At 39.6% G+C, this 19,731-nt stretch overlaps 1 protein-coding gene across 5 annotated transcripts in view; it reads right to left on the bottom strand.

The window, feature by feature from the left end:
* TRPM3 (transient receptor potential cation channel subfamily M member 3) overlaps positions 1-2,203 on the bottom strand; it is an 812,479-nt gene extending 810,276 nt beyond the window's left edge. For all 5 annotated transcript variants that reach the window (XM_047830956.1, XM_047830962.1, XM_047830951.1 and 2 more), the window contains exon 1: positions 2,021-2,203. In XM_047830956.1, the coding sequence (XP_047686912.1) occupies positions 2,021-2,203 (183 nt within the window). The remainder of the gene's footprint in view (positions 1-2,020) is intronic.
* Between the last annotated feature and the right edge of the window lie 17,528 nt (positions 2,204-19,731).

Raw genomic sequence — 19,731 nt, 5'->3', positions numbered from 1 at the left:
ATTCTTATTTCCTCCCTCTTGTTTGCATAAGTTGGATGTATCACTTACAAATGAAGTAGAAAGTCTTTATTAACAATGAATGGAATCAAATATTGATTAAAAACCACCATCCCAACTCTAAAATTTACAAAACCTCATCATCTTTTTTTTTAAAAAAATTCTGATAGTTCAAATCATGTCCAGAAGCACTTATTAGGTTTTTAGAACAAAATCAACATCAACTTGCCACACAGGGTGAGAGTATGCACAGGCTTTTGCCATAACTAGTTTTTAACTGAATTACTGATGTTTCAATTAACAAGGACTACAGAGAAATATAGCACCATCATTGCCCTTGGTAAACAGGAGGACACAGTTACTTTTCCAGATGTCTTCTGTTGTCATGGTATCCTATTATGTCCTCTCTCTCTCTCTCTCTCTCTCTCTCTCTCTCTCTCATATTTTTATTCTAAGTTACAGACCTGTAAGTTATTTAAGCTAGCCTATAGTTATGTGAAGATTTTATATGTTCCTGATATAGCCTCTATACACACCTGTTGAACAGAATCAAAGAAGCAGTATAAAAAGTTATTTTGAATAATACTTTCTATTAAAGGGGGATGAAATTCTCCACATAATGGATGGAAACCAGAAGTCATCAGTTTTACATTTTCTACATAATTTATTTCAGAAAAACCTACCTTCAGAATAATATTCTCCTTTTTAAAATATTAAAATCTTAAAATTTAAATTTAAATTCTACTTTTATTTAAAAATAACACTTCAATGCCTGAAACAAAATTAATTGTATTTTCAGTGTACTCTATTCATCTTATATTTTAAAAAAAACTTATGCACCACACTAAATATCAGAAAAATACTTCAAATGTAATGACATTTTCTCTTAGTTTTTGTGAAGAAGCAAACAAAATAAACATACCAATAATTTTACGTGTTTATATTTCATTCTGTTGAAGTCATGTTTTAAACATCTTGGTTTTTAGAGATTAATTTTTATCCTTTAGTGATGATCTTTCAAAAACAGAAGAAGGTAACATTTTTCATGCTATGAGATTCAATGTTTACGTACTCCTCTTTTTTTTTTTAATGAATTCAGTTTCTCTTCTACACAGTACAATATCTGCTGTCAACTCCTCTGGATATAAAACATAGGTACACACACACACACACACACACACACACACGCTGATGTTCTTAATGATTTTTCTTAAGTTGAAGTGGTGTACCCTTGTTCCATAGGAGCAACAGGAGGGCTCTGCACTCTCTTCTGGAACAGAGTTCTCTCCCTCTAGACTAAAGAAAAACATAGTGTTTAAATACTAAAAATGCATAGGCAGCTAAAGTTTTTATCAACTGTACTTCTCTACACACATACGATGCCTATATTAATTTCACTCGAGTGCTTTTATTGCACTAATTAGACACTGAAGAGGAGCTGACGCACGGGAAAACTGTTTTCTGAACGCTGTATATGTTAACAGTAGGATTATAAGCACCTGGGATATTCCTGCTATTCTCCGCATGCAAATAACATTCTGCAAACAATTAAACGCACCCATTAACATGGTGGGGGTGTGGGATGAAAAAGAGCAAGTGTTAAGAGAGTAAAAAATGGCATGCCCTTCCTATTCCGCCCTCATTCAGCGGGTGCCGAGTATCTTCGAACATGCTGCACAGACAGACCCTGGGGACTACAGGAGTCACAACAACACAGTCGGCAAATATCTCGCACGCTCTGTTAATTGCAAAACTCTAATGATCTGACAGTGAGCCCCTCGCCTCTCGAACATTTTCCCCATTTTTGCAAAGACACTACAGACGTCAGGAGACCTTCCCCTGGCTGAAGAAAGGGTATTAGTTGCTTCTTGCCCCTCCTCACAGCCCCCAACACTTTCATTAGTAGCGGCTCCACAAGTTCCTAGGCTCGAGCTCCTAAGGAGGCAAGTTCAGCACCATGGAAAGGGCTCGAGTCACACGCGGAGGTTGGAGGAGACCTAGGGGCTCTCCCGGGGCCACTCACCGGCGTCTGCTGCGACGGGAGTCCCGAGCGCTTGGTGGATCCCTGCTTGGAACTTAACCTTTTCCACGACTCAGCAAACCTGCCTCGACTGGCGCTCCGGCTGCGCCTGCGGCTCTCCGCGCTGTCATCGCGGTCCGAGCAGCCCCGCTCCATCTCCGCCGCATCCCTCCACTTCTTCCCCATGCTAAGTTCGCTTCGCTCCGGCGGGCAACACCCCGGCGCAGAGCTCTCGCTTCCTCCTCCCGCCGCCGGGTCTCTCTCCAGCCTGCGCGCAGCACTGTGTTGGCGCCGCCTTTGCCTCCGCCGGCTCCTTCCAGAACCCTGCGCTCGGTTACCGCCGCCGCCACCAGGCTGCGCTTGCGCCCGCGATTGGCTGAACTGTCGCCTGGGGTTGCGAGCGCCACCTGCGCCCGAGGCAGCTTCCTTTTGCGCTCCCAAATTGCTCTCCACCCGCAGGCGCCGCCTTTTCTCGGGGACACACGGCCCACGCCTGGGGCTATTGATGCGCCGCTAGGTAGCTACCTCCAGTCACCCCACCCCGCCCAGTCCCCCAGGACCGGGAACCAATCACACCCCATCCCAAGCTGCAGGTGCAAGCCTAAATTACCCATACCAGGAGATTCCAGCAGACTTGGAGAAAGACAAGAAGCATGCAACTTTGTCTTCTTCCTTTTCTCTTTCTTCCCTTTCCCCTCTTTGCAGCACCAGCTGTCTCCTAAGTATCCTTGGGGGAGCTTCATCTCCTTGTCAGACTCCACACTAATTCCTTCTCACACTTGCTGGGATTAGCCCACTGTTTCTCAAACTTGGCTGCACATTGGAATTACTTTTTTTTTTTTAAGCTGATATTCTTCAGGGTCTAATTTAATTGGCCTGGCTGTGGCCTGGGACTCAGGATAGTTAAAATCTCCCCAGCTGATTCTAACCACAATTAAGCATCTTCAACAACTTATACGTACTATGAGGACAGGGTCAAGGATAGTGTTTGGAAGGGAAGAGAGGGTTGATACTTCTTAAACCAATGGATTTTTCTCTCCCGGGTAGGAGCAGGGTATTCAGTTTACCCTCTCACTCTCAAGGCAAGGGTGATACAGCAGTTAACGCCATGAGGATGATATGTGAGCTTCTGTGTGTTGAATATTCTCTGACACCGCCACCCCATCCTCGGTTCACCTCTCGGTCTTCTGCTCATTAGAAGGAAATCCAGAAGTCTCTCATCAGTTTTATGTCAGTTATTTCACCAGACTGAGCTATCCTGTGTTCAGGAATTTCCTTGATCAGATGAGAGAGAGCCACTGACGGTGTCACAAATTTACAAAGGCTAAAACAATGATCCTGCTCCTTATTAAAGGGAAAAAGGCCTAAAATCCCTCCTGGTTGAAAAGAGCTGTCTGGTTGTTTATCTGTTGCAGTGGCAACAGGTGTGTTTTCATTTCTTTCTGAAATGGAGCTTTCTCTCTCCAACCTGAATAAGGCCAGGCCCTTTCAGGAGGAAAAGGTGACAAGGGATTAAGAGGGAAGGGGAGAGGGTGAGAAGTGCTATAGGAAAATCTGTGTTGTGGTGCCAGTTATGAACATCGTAATCTGAGTTGTCAGTGGCCAGTCTGATGAAGCAGAGGTTTCAGAATGGACATGTTTTCACGAATGGAATATTGAGCTCTAAAATCCCACAGCTGCATACCTGTGTATACGGCTACATTAATATTAATCCTGTCATTTTAAGCAAAGGGACTCACAGAGCACACTTCCTACCTTTTTAAGCAATCCTCTGTGTCCAGAAATCACACACCCATATTAAACAAAATGAAGCTCGAACCAGTGTTTACCACACACGATGCCATTTAATGAGAAAACCACAGGCTCCATTTTGCATTTCCTCGCTCCCTATCTAAGTTCATGGATTTGAAATTATTAGTGATATTTCATGGAAATATAATAATTCAGTCCAGATTTCTCCATCGCAAAAATAAATCAAACTGATCATGCATAGTTTACAAATTAGCCAGGTATGAGAGCTAAATACCAATTAGGGAGTGGCAAAAAGTCAGCACATTATGACTTAAAGTAAATGTGTGCCTTTTCCTTCAGTTGTCAACAAAGGGGGATATAAGTGAAAACTCCCTAGGAGATGAAAAGCCTGTGTGCTAACCTGGATGCCTTGAAGGTTCATTCTTTAGGTATAATGATAAAAGCCCTGCAAAGGAGCTAAGAGGGGCTTTCACAGATGTATCGAGGCACATAATCCAACACTCACTTCACAGAGCCACAAGACCCTGGTTCACCCACATCAGCCCATTAAGGGGAAAATAACACTGCCATCAAATATCTGTCATGAATGATGGTACCAGGACATCCGTGAGTATTCAGAGCCCCTGGTGAGTTTTATAGACACATTTAGAAAAATTTAATGAGTAGTGATTGTATATGTAATTTTTTTACCTTTTTGGTCTAAAAATGAGTTTTCTATTGCCCTTTTCCAGAGCAGTGTTTTAAAGCAGTGTTTGAACATGACCTCAGCATTTCATTTTTGCACTTGACGACAACAACAAAAACATCTGGGAACTATACAAGAGGCTAAATTAGAGGTGATTACAGGCAAGCAAAATATTGACTTTTTCCTCTTCTGATGTTCATTTGTCTTTTTCCAAATTCTCTGATAGCTGGGAGCTGGAAAACTAGGTTTGGAAATCTATCATTCTTCTTAGAAGTTAGCAGAGAATGGCAATATCCAAGCTGAGAACACGTTTCAAAATCAGCAGCACTGAAATTCTGAAATTGGGCTAGCAGCCATTTCCAGAGCCACTTAACTTTACTAGAAGAGTCACTGCAGTTACAAAGGTGAATGTAAATACATCAGAAAGGTAACTGGGAAATATGACATAAACCTTTTGTTCTCTCCATGGTTTCTACGCATTAAAGAATGTGCATATTAAAACAAGATTAAGTGGGTCATGATCTCACAGGTCATGATCTCACAGTTCATGGGTTCAAGCCCTGCGTCAGGCTCTGTGCTGACAGCTCAGAGCCTGGAGCCTGCTTTGGATTCTGTGTCTCCCTGTCTCTCTGCCCCTCCCCCACTCATTCTCTCTCTCTCTCTCTCTCTCTCTCTCTCTCTCTCTCTCAAAAACAAACATAAAAAAAAATTTTAAAGAACAAGATTAAGGCAAAAATTATTTATATTGTTATAGAATAGATATTTGACATAAAATAAAAATTCAAATATATACATCTTTATGTATGAATCAATCAAATATCATGTTGTGAAATGTTCTGAAAAGTGAGCTTTATTAGTATTCCAAAAGAAATCTCAAGAAAATATTAAATCCCAACAGTCTTCCATTAGCCCTACACATTCTATGAACTTTCAATGATCCTCCCAGCCTGCCATGTGTTCGGTTGAGTGTACAATCAGAAGAAACCCTCTCCAGACCCCATTCACACTAAGTCACATGGTCATGAACTTTACTGCAAAAGAGTTAACAGGAAATATCTTTCCCTTTGGTTATTTCCAGAACACGTAAACCCAAAGGCGTACCCAGGGACTAAATAGATTCAAGTGAAGTGCAAGAAGGGAGGGAAAACATAGGGAAAGTGATAAATACTACAAAGCCTTATTTGTTTCAAAAACTCTGCTCATAGAATAAGAGAATATGAACTATATTTCATCAATTTTAACACTCTCAATTTTTCACATCTTAAATATTGTCAAATCAGGATGCTTTCAATAATAGATGGTATCTTGGCTTTGGTCTAATACATTGTACTGAATCAAAGAGATAAATAGTGAGTTAGATGCTTGTAAGTCTAACTTTAGCAAACCAACAAGCTGTCATTCATTCTTTGCCTAAACATTCAGACTTCGGTATTATATATGTTCTTTCTCATAAGCATTAAACAACTTTAAACATTAGGAAGCCCATCCTTATGAACTGAGCTGGCATCCATGCCTTCCACCTTTATTTTAAACTCTGGGGTCACACCAATTAAACTCTGGAGTCACACTAATTTAACACATGTACCCTTCCAAATGATAATCATCAGGTATTTGAAGATCATGTGTACTATTCCCCTAGAATGTCTCTTCTCTTAAATGACATCTTAAATGGTGTCCAATTCCTTCTGTCAAGTCTGTACGCACATGGGGAAGCAGAGTCTGAATTGGCACTCTTGCATACTAAGAGAAATTTTTCAATGTGACTGTTAAATGAATTTGGGGCCTACTGCTTTGTGAGCTCACTAAAAGCATAGCCACTGTAACTAGGTATTCAGAGAAGTAGACTTGGTCAATACCTATGAAGCAGGAGACAGGATGTAGAATTTGCGTTTACTCATGATTAGATTCCCTTCAGTAGACATGAGGGCTGAATCTCACACAAAGCCAAACAAGCGTGAGAGTTGAAACAATTATTCCTGTAACTCGAGCAAAAACTCTCCCAAAGCCCATGACTATTAATCAAGAAAAGGAGCAGTAGGGTTATACTGGTTTATGCAAATCGGTCATCTATGTGGATGAAATTCTCTGGGTGATAGCTTCCTGAAAAATTATCCTCCTTCTTAATGAAAAACAATCACATATCTTCCCTGAAATATCTGCTGACAAGCCTTCCTGGTTACACACCCCATCAAGTCCTCTCTGCAGAGGTCAAAGCAGGTCAGAGAACCCAGTTACATATCTGCACTATTTCCTTTCTCGCTCTCCCTCCCTCTCTCCCTCCCTCCTCCCCTCTTCTCTTCCTTTCTCCCTCCCTCCCCGCTTTCCCTCCTATTAATTTTCCTGTAGACCACAGAACAAACACAATTCTCCCATTATCCAGGATTCCTACACTTTAAATGTTATTATGACTCATAAGAATGTGTAGCAAAAACCCTCTTTATTTTTCATTGATGCATTTGCATGAATATGTATGTATACAACAATTTTCCCTCCTTCTAAATCTATATGCAGATATTTTTCTGAAATTTTATTTCAAGATTAAGAGGTAATGACTAAAGTAAATGGCATAAGAATTATAGAGGTAAATAATAATAGAATTAAAAGTAACATGGAGTGCCTGGGTGGCGCAGTCGGTTAAGCGTCCGACTTCAGCCAGGTCACGATATTGCGGTCCGTGAGTTCGAGCCCCGCGTCAGGCTCTGGGCTGATGGCTCAGAGCCTGGAGCCTGTTTCCGATTCTGTGTCTCCCTCTCTCTCTGCCCCTCCCCCATTCATGCTCTGTCTCTCTCTGTCCCAAAAATAAATAAACGTTGAAAAAAAATTAAAAAAAAAAAAGTAACATAACCATTACAATTAGGAAGAGAAGGAAGAGAGAACATAAAGAGGGAGAAAAAGGAGATATAAGTGAACTAAATTCCTACCTATTATAAAATAAGGTATAAAATATATGGATAAAAATATTCATAAATACTCCCAACAGAATGACTAAAATTCTATAGATAGAAAATGTAAGCAGACAAAAAATAGCAAGCATTGCCAACAATGTGGAGCAACTGGAACTCTCCCACACCACAGGTATGGTATGACCGTTTTGGAAAACTACTTGGCACTATCCACTAAAGTTAATAATATGCATACTATGGTCCTGCAATTCTACTCCAAGGTATATACCCAACAGAAATGCTTGCATATGATCAATATGCAAGAATATTCATAGCTGTACTATTTGTGAAAGTCCTAAACTAGAAACTACATAAATGCCCATCGATGGCAAAATGGATACATAAATTCTGGTAAATTTAAGGAAAAGAAATTAAAACAATGGCATACTATTCAGCAGTAAGAGTGAATGAACCACTAACACATGTAAAACCATAGGTGATATAACAACAATAATATGGTGTGGACAAGACACCTGTTTTTTAAAAAAGAATAAAGTAGAAAATATAGAAGTTGGCTTCCCCCAGGTGGCTCTGCAATTATCATTCAGATCTGTCTCTATTTTAAAGAAATAAAACTGGTAATTAGATCACACATGATGGATATAATTAAGGTAAATCAGAGGTTTGATTACTAGTAACACTTCAAAGAAAAGACTTTACCCTTATATCAAAGAATAGCAAATAAATATAGTCTATTTTAAGTTCAAATAAGATGTTTAGCTTAAATGACTTCTCAATTGGTAGAAGATCCAGCTATCCCCAGGGGGAACTGGTCTTAACAGCTAAAGAAATCAGTTGATACCCAACTTGAAGGACTAAATTTTTCCTCAAAGTCCTTTTCTAGCATCACAGACACCCGAACTTCTACCTCCATAATTTCATTACTTTTGCATCTTTTAAAATGCAACTCCTGGGGCGCCTGGGTGGCGCAGTCGGTTAAGCGTCCGACTTCAGCCAGGTCACGATCTCGCGGTCCGTGAGTTCGAGCCCCGCGTCAGGCTCTGGGCTGATGGCTCAGAGCCTGGAGCCTGTTTCCGATTCTGTGTCTCCCTCTCTCTCTGCCCCTCCCCCGTTCATGCTCTGTCTCTCTCTGTCCCAAAAATAAATAAATGTTGAAAAAAAAAATTAAAATGCAACTCCTTATTACTCGGCAATCAAAAAGAATGAAATCTTGCCATCTGCAACTATATGGATGGAACTGGAGAGTACTATGCTAAGTGAAATTAGTCAGTCAGAGAAAGACCAATATCATATGACTTCACTCATATGAGCAATGATACAAAAGAGATGAACATAAAGGAACGGAGGCAAAAATAATATAAAAACAGGGAATGGGACAAAACATAAAAGACTCTTAAATATGGAGAACAAAGAGAGCGTTGCTGGAGGGGTTGTGGGAGGGGGGATGGGCTAAATGGGTAAGAAGCATTAAGGAATCGACCTCTGAAATCGTTGCACTATATGCTAACTAACTTGGATGCAAATTTTTAAAAACATTAAATAAAAAGTAAGTAAATAAAAATAAATAAAATGCAACTCCTTCCACAATCAGTCACTGGTTAAATTTTATCACATCATCTGCTTTTCTGAGATCAGGATTTTTAGGTGTGTCACAAGAACCCTGGGGTATTAGTAGAGAAGGATCTGTAACACGGTTGTATCAAGGAAAGAGACAGAATCCAGTTCCTGGGGGATTCTAAAAGTAAACTATTGTTTCCTTCCTGCTCTTGAGTTAAAATACTAGAACAGAAGGCAATCATTTGTGCTAAAGTCCAATTATTTGTTTGTCCAGTATAAATGGCAGGAAAACATCAATGTCATCTCAAAAAGGAACACACAGTTTTAGAGGCAGGGCGACTCATTAAGGGAAGTTGTTACTTCTCTTTTTTTTTTTTTTATTTTTTTTTTTTTTTATTTTTAAGAAAGTATGAATTTCTCAAAGTACCATGCAGGTCAAGAAAAATATTCACCAGTGTCCTAAACAGTTAGATCTAGCACTTGGACATGCTTAGTTTCCTAAATGTAAATGCATTAAATGGCCTTATGAAACTAAATTTTAAACTGTCCATTCGAACAATTTTGTGCAATTTTATCCTTTTGTGCAGAAGTACAAACAGTAACATCTGGTCCATTACAAAACAAAGTGAAAAGAGAACATGGAAGTGACCATGCAAAACTCCCATATTTCAGAGAGTCACAATTTCTATTCATACTGGAAAAAATTGTGATTTTGAATCTGAGCATATTAGAGTCCTATTAAGCACTTTTTGCCACTCAAAACAAAACAAATTTGTGCATTTTTCCTTTCTAAAGGACAAAGGTGAATGAAGTGAAAGCAATTAGTTAAACAAGAAGTAGCAGCTTAGTTACCTTTTCATCTTTGATGTATTTTCAAAATCCATTTCCTCTAACTCAGGCAAAATCATTACCGAAGCTTAAAAAGAGTCTGAAGGCAGAGACTCCATGAACTAACTAAAATCCTCAAGTGCTTCACATGCCTCCTTTGACTTCTACAAAAGAAGCAAAGCCAACAGCGTGCTAAAAATGAGACAAGCTATTGTCATTAACGTGATGTATTCGACTAAAATTATCTTTGCCTGGCGAATGGGGTCTTGAAATATTCAGCAGAGATCCCAATGCCTACTATGACTCTTCAGATTAAAAGGTGATTTATATTAAATGGGATTTAAAGGAAATCCCTTGTGCCAGATTATGTAGAGTTATGCCAATCGCTTAGTTGAAAAGAAAGCTGATCTGACTGGCTGAAATATATGATGTATGCTATGATCATAAAAACGTTTAGCAAAGTTGTATGACCAGACTGCTGTCATGGAAACAAAAGTCTTTAGGGTGTTGAAAACACAAGATGTAGAGCAATGCCAAGCTGGTTGAAATAAAAACTTAACCAAAATGAGAAAGGCAAATGAGAAAGCCATACTCCTTCTAAACTCTTCTTTTCTTGAAAGCTTTGCAGATAAATGTTTATTTTATCTAAAGGTGGAAATTAAGGTTCCTACCGACACTATGCCCAAGTATTTGATGATTGGTTAATCAGCTTTACTTCTTACTTCCTACCAGTATTTTTCAACCAGACCTAACACGGAGCCATGGAAAACACATTAAGTGGTCCTAGCCATGACTTATATCACACTCATTGATAAAGATCCTGTTGGATGCTACACATTATTCACCTGTGTGAACAACTTTGCAACTTGGTTGAAAGTTTCTATCTAACCAGCTCTGTAACAGTGATATGCGGTGGCTACCTGGGCTTCCAATGTTACAAATATCTGTGATGTTTTAAAAAGTGTTCTCAGGGGCATCTGGATGGCTCAGTCAGTTGAGCATCCGACTTCAGCTCAGGTCACGATCTCGGGACCCATGAGTTCGAGCCCCGTGTCAGGCTCTGTGCTGACAGCTTGGAGCCTGGAGCCTGCTTCGGATTCTGTGTCTCCCTCTCTCTCTGCCCCTGCCCCACTCATGTTCTGTCTCTCTGTCAAAAATGAAAAAAATGTTAAAAAAAAAAATAAAACAAAAAGTGTTCTCAGAATCTTAACTCCTTGACTGTGTCTATGATGAAACTTAACTTGAAGATAATGGGTAACAAAAAACCTTCTATGTATCTGTCATAACCACATTCTGTACAAAATTTTTATGGTTTAAACACACTGATCAAGATTGTGGCAGTCACATTAGTTCTAAATGTCACCAATTTATTCAGATAGTATTCATAAGTGTCCCTGGAAGTCCAAGGAATATGTTCAAAATAATACAAAAGAAAAAGACACTAAAAGTAGGAAAGTAGGAAAAGAACATGAAAAACTAATAACTAGTAACAGTAGTATTAAAATGGTTGACATTTATTAAGCATTTACTTTGTGCCAGGCATCCTCTGTCTCCATGGATTAATTCACTTAATTCTCACAAGAACTCCATTTTGCAGATGAAGAAATTGAGACAAAAGAGGTTAAATAAATTGTTTAAGATTATAAAGCGAGACAGCAGCAGACACTAGACTTCAACCCTAGGAGTCTGCCTCCAGAGCCCACACACATTGTCATTATGGCATTATATGCTGAGGGAGGACATAATTATCACAACTGCCTGACATGGGGCTGCTTCCTTTGTGCCATGCTCTGTGCTAAGTGCCTTGAACAAAATCGCTAATCTCAGCAACTCTATAAAGTAGTAAATATTCTCATGTTTTCAGATGAGAAAAACAGAGACTTATACAGGATAATAACATGACCCCAATTTATTCAACTTTTAAGTTGCAGCATTGAGATTAACCTCTTCTCTGCCTGACCTCTTCACAATCACAGCCTCAATAGCAATAATAGCTAATATTTATTGAGTATTTTCTATAGAATCAGGTCCAGTGCAAAGCACTACTGAACACATACTTCTCTCAATTCATCCTTTCATCTACATTGAAGATTTAAAACTGTGGTTTAGACAGTCTAAGCTACTTTCCCAGGACACACAGGTAGTAATTGACAGAGTCCTGATTACGATTCTATGTAACATACTCTTGAGCCCAGGGACACACCATTACACTTTACTTTCAGTACATTCAACCATTTTAATCATTATACTACTTATTTAGTTTAAATTTTTAAAAAACATAACTTTTGCTATTAAAATAATGGATTGTCATTGTTGGTTCAGGAATTAAAGTTTGGCGGAATGGTTATGAGATTCTCCAGTTTCTCGGGAATTCTCTTAGTCAATATTATTTTTCTTGCAGTGGACTTGTGAGAATCTAGTGAATTAATATGAGCAAAGCATTTTACTCGATGCCTGGCACCTTCTTAGCTGCCCACCCTCCTTCTAAAGATAGGTGCCTTCTGGTGGTTATGAACTTATTGTTACTGCTATATTTTTGTTATTATTATAACATGTATTCAATATAAAATAATGAGCTATTTTACATTATTTTTTGTACTAAGTCTTTGAAATCCAGTGTGTATTTACATTTACAGCATAACTCAGTTTAGATTAGCTACATTTCAAGTGTTCGATAATCACATAGGGCAAGTGGCCACCTTATTGGACAACACAATCGCCATAAAATACCATCTCAATAATTGTGATTGACTTCAAAAAACACCATATAAAAATTTCAAGAAAGAGCTTTTAAGCTGGTGGTGGTTGAGGAGGGAGATTAGTTAATAGTTCAAAAACTTCTAAGAAACTATAGGTCATCTCCCTAGAAGAGAAATTTGACTCTACATATACATATGCCCCATACATTTATTTGCACACAACTTCAGGAGGTCCAAGACCCCAGGCTAAAGAATGGTGTCTAAAAGATTCGTTTGGGAGATCATCTCCAGGAAATGATGAAGGAATGAATGTGCCCACACACTATGAGGTCACTTGCACAAAAGAGTGTGAGATGGGGGTGGCGCTGGTGGTCTACTGCCCCTGTGACCTCATTCTCATACCCAGTTGGTTGTGTGGAATTCATCCAGCTTGGCCAACTGGAAAGCTTCTCACCACAGAAGCCTACAGGTGTCGCTCAGACAGAAATTATAAGGTCCACAACAGTCGGGGACTTTTCTACCTAATATTTTACATTAAACCAAGTGAACCAAAACAGGTAATAAATTCTTCTCCATTTCCTAAAGAGTCATCTCCATATCAACATCCTCTGAAATCATAAGAAAGTCCACCACATTTTGCTATTCCTTTTCATTCAAGGCAGTAGGGCCTAGGTTTAAGGTTTACCCTTAATGCATTCTAAATTCTTCCTAAATGTCAGAAGCATTCATAATTGGCCTGAACTTACTTAATTAGGCATCCAAATGTTTGGCTCAGTGCATGTTTGATGTAAGAAAGACTCACAGAAACTGACTCTTACTTTGGGCTCCTGTTTTCACTCTTCCTTGTTATTTAAACAACATTGGGGGGTGCCTGGGTGGCTCAGTCGGTTAAGCGGCTGACTTCGGCTCAGGTCATGATCTCATGGTCAGTGAGTTCAAGCCCCGCGTCAGGCTCTGTGCTGACAGCTCAGAGCCTGGAGCCTGTTTCAGATTCTGTGTCTCCCTCTCTCTGACCCTCCCCCATTCATGTTCTGTCTCTCTCTGTCTCAAAAATAAACAAACGTTAAAAAAAAAAATTAAACAACATTGGGTCTCACTCACCCAATTTTGAAATAACTCAAAATTCAAAATATCCTGAACTCATATTTTATGCTTCTGCTTATCTTTTTTAAAAGATAGGTACACAGAGTGTTAATTCTATTTGTCAAACCAGCTATCAAATATTTACTTACTCTTTCTCAGGAGCATCTGCCCTCCATCAATTTCTTATTAATTTGACAAAGTAAATGATTATTTCTAAGTGTGGAGGCACTTTTGAGACTTTCACTGTTTACACAGGACTTTATACCAATTGTGGTGGTGCATTTTCCAGCAACCTAATGAGCAGATAACTCGGGCACAATGTTTATTACCTTGGAAAGAAAAAGAAAAGTATTTAAGCCACCCAGTCTATTCTTTACATTTTACTTAATTACAGTGTTTGTATGGGTGGGTGTGCATGTGTGTGTGCGTGTGTGTGTGTGTGTGTGTGTGTGTGTGAGAGAGAGAGAGAGAGAGAGGGAGAGAGAGAGAGAGAGAGAGAGAGAGAGAGAGAGAGATTTCCTTTTCCATTTGTAATATTTGTAATTAGACTCAAACCTAGAGTTTTCGGCTTTCTTATAAAATCTACTTTGGGGGGCACCTGGATGGCTCAGTCAGTTGAGTGTCTGACTCTTGATTTTGGCTCAGCTCCTGATCCCAGAATCCTGGGATTAAGCCCCACATCAGGCTCTGCACTGAACACAGAGCCTGCTTAAGATTCTCATTCTCTCTCTCTCTCTCTCTCTCTCTCTCTCTTGCATAAGTGCTCTCTCCCTTAAAAAAAATTCTCCTTTTGAAAAGCTAATCATTTTTTCTTCCAGATGTATCTTAATTCTCTTTACCCTATAATGTCTCCTGGCTATCAGAGTTTTCAGCTGAACATTTACATAGAATTTTGGAAACAGAAACAGTGATCTCAACAAAGGAGAGATTCTTTTCTGTTTGAAAGAATTATATGGAGGTGTGTGTGTGTGCGTGTGTGTGTGTGTGTATGTTTCAGCCACAAAAGTGGGCAATACATGACAAATACTATTTGAAAGTTTGATTAAGGATGGTGTCTCAGACATAACACCCCACCCACTCTCAACCCACCTCTCCTCTCTTAAAGGCTTATTATGTTTCAAGACAAACAATGTGATTTACAAACAGATTAGAGCAGCCCATGGGGAAACCAGAGCCAAAGAAGCTGCAGGAATTCTTGACTTTTCAGGTTTATTCTAGGATTTCACTAGAATAGATCTATCACCTTGGACCCTCCTCTGGACCAGCTTAAGAAGTCCTAAGACCTTTATATTCTGCTTCCTTTAAGCCCTTGCTGTCTAGACTCTCACAGTTGGGGATGCTCCAGATTTTGCCCTGTCTTTGGAAAAGGTGGTAACTTGACGGTCATGCATGTTGATGAATTCAAGGATCCTGGCAGGCCCTTCCCTGAGTATTCCTGGCTCCATGGTCTCAGGCATCGATCCTGGTTTGGTACCCAATGCTGTCCTCTGGATGATAAAATAGCGTATCACTTATTCTCACAGCAGACATGCCATATGGTACTCATTACTTCCTCTCTCCTAAACAAAATGCCTACAATTGTAACACTTTTTCTCCTAGTTGCAAAAGATAATGGAGGGGAGAAGATAAAGGAGATAATAAGTTTTTGCACTTGTAAAAAAATATTATGACAATGCCTGTTGACAATTGTGTATTTATAATCCTCTCTTAAATTCAGCAAGTTTCTGGGGAAAATCCTCCCACCACAAGAACAGCACTAAGAGATCTGGCATTGCAATGGCTCAAGTTTTCCTTTACAAGCTTACCTTTCAGAAATGACAAAAATTTCTTAGGCGATCTTTCCCTTGACTACCACATTTTTTTTTTCAAGAGCATGCTTTTACTTGGAGCTAAATCTTGGACTTAAGAGAGGCCAAGATTTTTACCTTTTGTATCAGGTCTTGTCTTTGAAAAGAAAAAAAAATGCTTTATGCCAGAAAAACAAAATTAAGTCTAAAGTGCAAGATTTGAGGATCAGACAGATCTGGGTTCAAACTACAGCCTTTATTTACCACATGATTTGAGGCAAATGGCTTCATTTATGTGACCCACGGTGCCTTGGTGTACAGATGGTATAATATGGTCACAAGAACACTTATCTAGCAGGAGCACTGTCACAATTATAAGACACAGAGTACCTTGTCTAGCATATAAAAGGTGACGAAATGATACCTATTATTTCCAGGGGCACCTGAGTGGCTCAGCCGGTTAAGTGTCTGACTCTTGGTTTGGGCTCAGGTCATGATCTCACGGTTCATAGTTTGAGCCCCACATCAGGCTCTGTGCTGATGTTGTGAGGCCTGCTTGGGATGATCTCTCTCTCTCTCTCTCTCTCTCTCTCTCTCTGCCCCTCACCTGCTTGCTCTCTCTCTCAAAAAAAAATAAACTTAAAAAAAATGATACCTATTATTTCCCAACGTTATAATAATTATATACTATAGGGGCACTATTTTGTTTTACATATTTATATATATATAATTAATGTTTGGAACTAACTCAGTACTTTTATTGGCATTATTCTCTTCTGTTCCATAAACAAGCCAAATCTTTCCCACCTGAATAGATTTCCTTTATTTTAGCAAGAAATGTATTTGCTTTTCTGCATGTGTGGCCTGAAAAAATTCAAAGACTCAGAATACGTAAGAACTAAAGCACCTTTCTCTAAGTTAGTAAGTCACAATATAGTAGAAACCACAATAACTTGATAGTCACAAACTGCTTCCCATACCCAGCTTCTATAAAGGGGCTTTGCAATACTGCTTGTATCACAACACTGTAGCTACAAAACTAAAGTGGAAAAAAAAATACCAAATTGGAGCTACACCAAACACACACACACACACACACACACACACACACACACACGCACACACACACACGCACGCACACATGCCACACCATTAACAGTAAATGGAAAGACAGTTAGACCTTTTTAGAAAAGTAACCACAGAAATCCAAAACATCAAAGAGCTCTAACAAAATTTAGAAGACATAAGAAAATCGTGACAATGTTTGCCACATAATTTCAACAGTGTAGCAAGGGAGAAAAACAGTAACATGTAAGGGCTTAAGTTGGTGGATTTAGGTAGGAGTTTAAATAACCTGTATTTTGAGCTTCTATCAAAAGAAAGGATTTAAAACTCCTGTTTAACTTTGAGGGAAATAAATCATTGGCAGAGAATGGCTTAAGCCCAAGAAACATACAGAGAAACATTGTACAGAGAAAACTTTAAGACGCAACGTAGGAAAATCAGTCCCTCTGTCACTTTTGTTAGGCTCCTTCTCCAGCTTACAGGTCACAGCACAGAGACCCTGAGGGATGCCCTCTAATTCATATGTGAATATAGGAAAATGAATATTCTAATTCCTCACTGGAAGGACCCAAACTCTACTTGCTTTAGGGAACAGGGGAATGGAATCACACTGGCACCACTAAAATACAAATGTTCCAGGGGCGCCTGGGTGGCTCAGTTGATGAAGCATAGTCAGACTTTGGCTCAGGTCATCATCTCGCAGTTCACGAGTTTGAGCCCCACATTGAGCCCCACATGGAGCTCTGTGCTGAGAGCTCAGAGCTTGGAGCCTGCTTTGAATTCTGTGTCTCCCTCTCTCTCTGTCCCTCCCCCACTCACTCTCTGTCTCTCACTCTCTCTCAGAAATAAACATTAAAAAGATTTAAGAAAAATACAAATGCTCCAATCTCCTAGGGTTACCAACTCATCTATTTTTTATTTTCTATAGTAAAACCTCACTCTTTGGGGAAAGGTTATCTTGGCTAAGCTTTATACAAAGTTCTGTTAAATTTTAGTATTCCAATGCACTTCCTTATTTTGTTCAGCAGAGATGTCTGAACTGAGCTTATTTTGTTTATCCATGATTTTATTTTAATATCTTAGCCTATAAAGGATGGGTTTACGCTACACTGAACACAGGAGAAGCTTCATGTAAACCAAAGGACAATACAAGAAAATAACCTTTCTGTGGCTTCCTCCAATAAAGCTAACCTTGTCCAAGTGAAAACTCTGTTTTTAAACATATTTCTAGGCAGAGGAAATACGTCCTATCAGTGAAACATGTAACAAATAATAACTGGTATTTAAGACATACTGTCAATTAGATACTACTCTCAACCTTTTAATGACTGTAATATATAAGTAATGTTGAATAAAGCAAATGATATTAGACCAGTTATTATTATATGCCAGACACTGTTCCAAGTATTACCTCTATTAGATCATTAAAGCCTCACAACAACCCTATCATGAGGATACAATTAATACCTCATATTGTAGAACAGGAAACTGAGGCATGAGATGTCAAATAACTTGTCTTTGGTCATCAATCAAGAACCTAGAAGAGCTAGAATTCAAACCCCAAGCAGTCTGACTCCAGAGACTTCATTTTAAGCCATTACCTCACATTCCCTCTCTATTTAATGATTGCTGGCTTCACATTGTTTCAAACTGGTAGTCAGAAGTACAAGTATTCAAGAAGTATATACGTCATGGATATTAGGAAATATACATTGGTCATCACTATATCCCCATCACCCACTGGAATATTAACCCCACTTGGACTTGGAAATAGTATATAATAGAAACTCTCCTGGTGGGACCAAGCTGACACATCTTCGGAAAGATCTAAGAATTGTTTCACTATGAAACCAGAGTTCAGCTGAACCTATGCCTTACTTTCATGGAAATCCAAGTCTTACCTGTCTAGAGGCTTTTGGGGATTCAGAAACCTCCTCCTTTAAAAAAATTTTTTTTTCATGTTTACTTATTTTTGAGAGAGAGATGAACAGAGCACCAGTGGGGAGGGGCAGAGAGAGAGGGAGACACAGAATCCGAGGCAAGCTCCAGACTCTGAGCTGTCAGCCCAGAGCCTGATGCACGGCTGGAACCCACAAACCCAAGAGATCATGATCTGACCTGAAGTCAGAAGCTTAACTGACTGAGCCACCCAGGTGCCCCGGAAATCTCCTTCTAAAGCAAGAGTTTGATGAAAAAATTGACTCCATCATGAAAATGTAACCCTCAAAAGAAGTGGTGATTCCAAATAATTGTTGTTTCCCTCAATGTGGTCCTCCTGGTTTTCAGCAAAGACGTATGGAGTCCCTGCTGTGTGCAAGGAACTCTTCTAGGTACTGAGGCTTTTGAGGAATTCTAGATTTCTGCCTTACATAACCTGAGGGGGTGGGGTGGGGGGAAGGGCAGAAGTAAACACTTGAAGGCCAGTATGGATCTCAATCCATATACTCAAGTATATAAGAAAGCAATTTGCTCTGCTTTTCTTTAATTAACAGCCACCTCTCCAGGAAATCTATTAGGACTTGGATTACACTAAAATCAAAGAGATAGCAGGTGGCTTCAAGTTCTCTGCATTGTTGCTTCCCTGCTGAGCCCCTACTTTCTGTTAAGGCTCAGAGGCCTGAGATTTGGACTCAGTTCCTCTTATTTCCTCATGAATTCCTTTCTTATAGGTTCACCACCTTCCTGGGGCTCTGCCACAATTCGATGTTCAGGTCTCTGCTCCAGAACCCCATGCTCCTAACTTCTGATCCTTCCACTCTTGTTCTCCTCCTGCTGCCCTCCAGAGCATTTGCAACTGTCCTCTCCCTTTGGAGGACCCAGCACTTTCTCTTCCTTGAGCTCTGGCTCTTACAACAAAAGGAAGCAGCCTTTCACTTCCAGCGGCTCCTGCCAGAGGCCCTACCAAATTCCCCCAATGAAAAGCAGTATCCGAAGACAGGCTCCTTCTCGAAACAGAAACAGGAGGAAAACACAGATCAGTTTCATAGGAAAAAATTATTTTGCCCCAATAAGAGCCTTTCACTAAACTTCTGAGACATTAGGGTATAAAGAGCACTGCTGTGAGATACTGCTGAAAGAGAATCTTATAAGAGTATGTACTGAAGTAGTGATTCGAAAATTCTTTAATGTTTAAAATTCTTCGTAAGTGCAAAGGAGGTTAGGGAAGGAGGGAACAGGCAAAGCCTCAGGATCCTCCTCCCTCCTGCAAATAACCTCATTTTATCTTTTTATAAATCGGCATTCATGTATAATTTGCTTTTATTCTGACTTTTTCTGCTTCTACTGTCCTGTACTGACTGGCCAGTAGGGCCACAGGGACTCTCTACTACTCTCTATCTATAGCCACACACACAAA

This window comes from Prionailurus viverrinus, chromosome D4, assembly GCF_022837055.1.
Source record: "Prionailurus viverrinus isolate Anna chromosome D4, UM_Priviv_1.0, whole genome shotgun sequence".
Taxonomy (NCBI): domain Eukaryota; kingdom Metazoa; phylum Chordata; class Mammalia; order Carnivora; family Felidae; genus Prionailurus; species Prionailurus viverrinus.
This window is presented reverse-complemented; position numbering and strand designations above follow the sequence as displayed.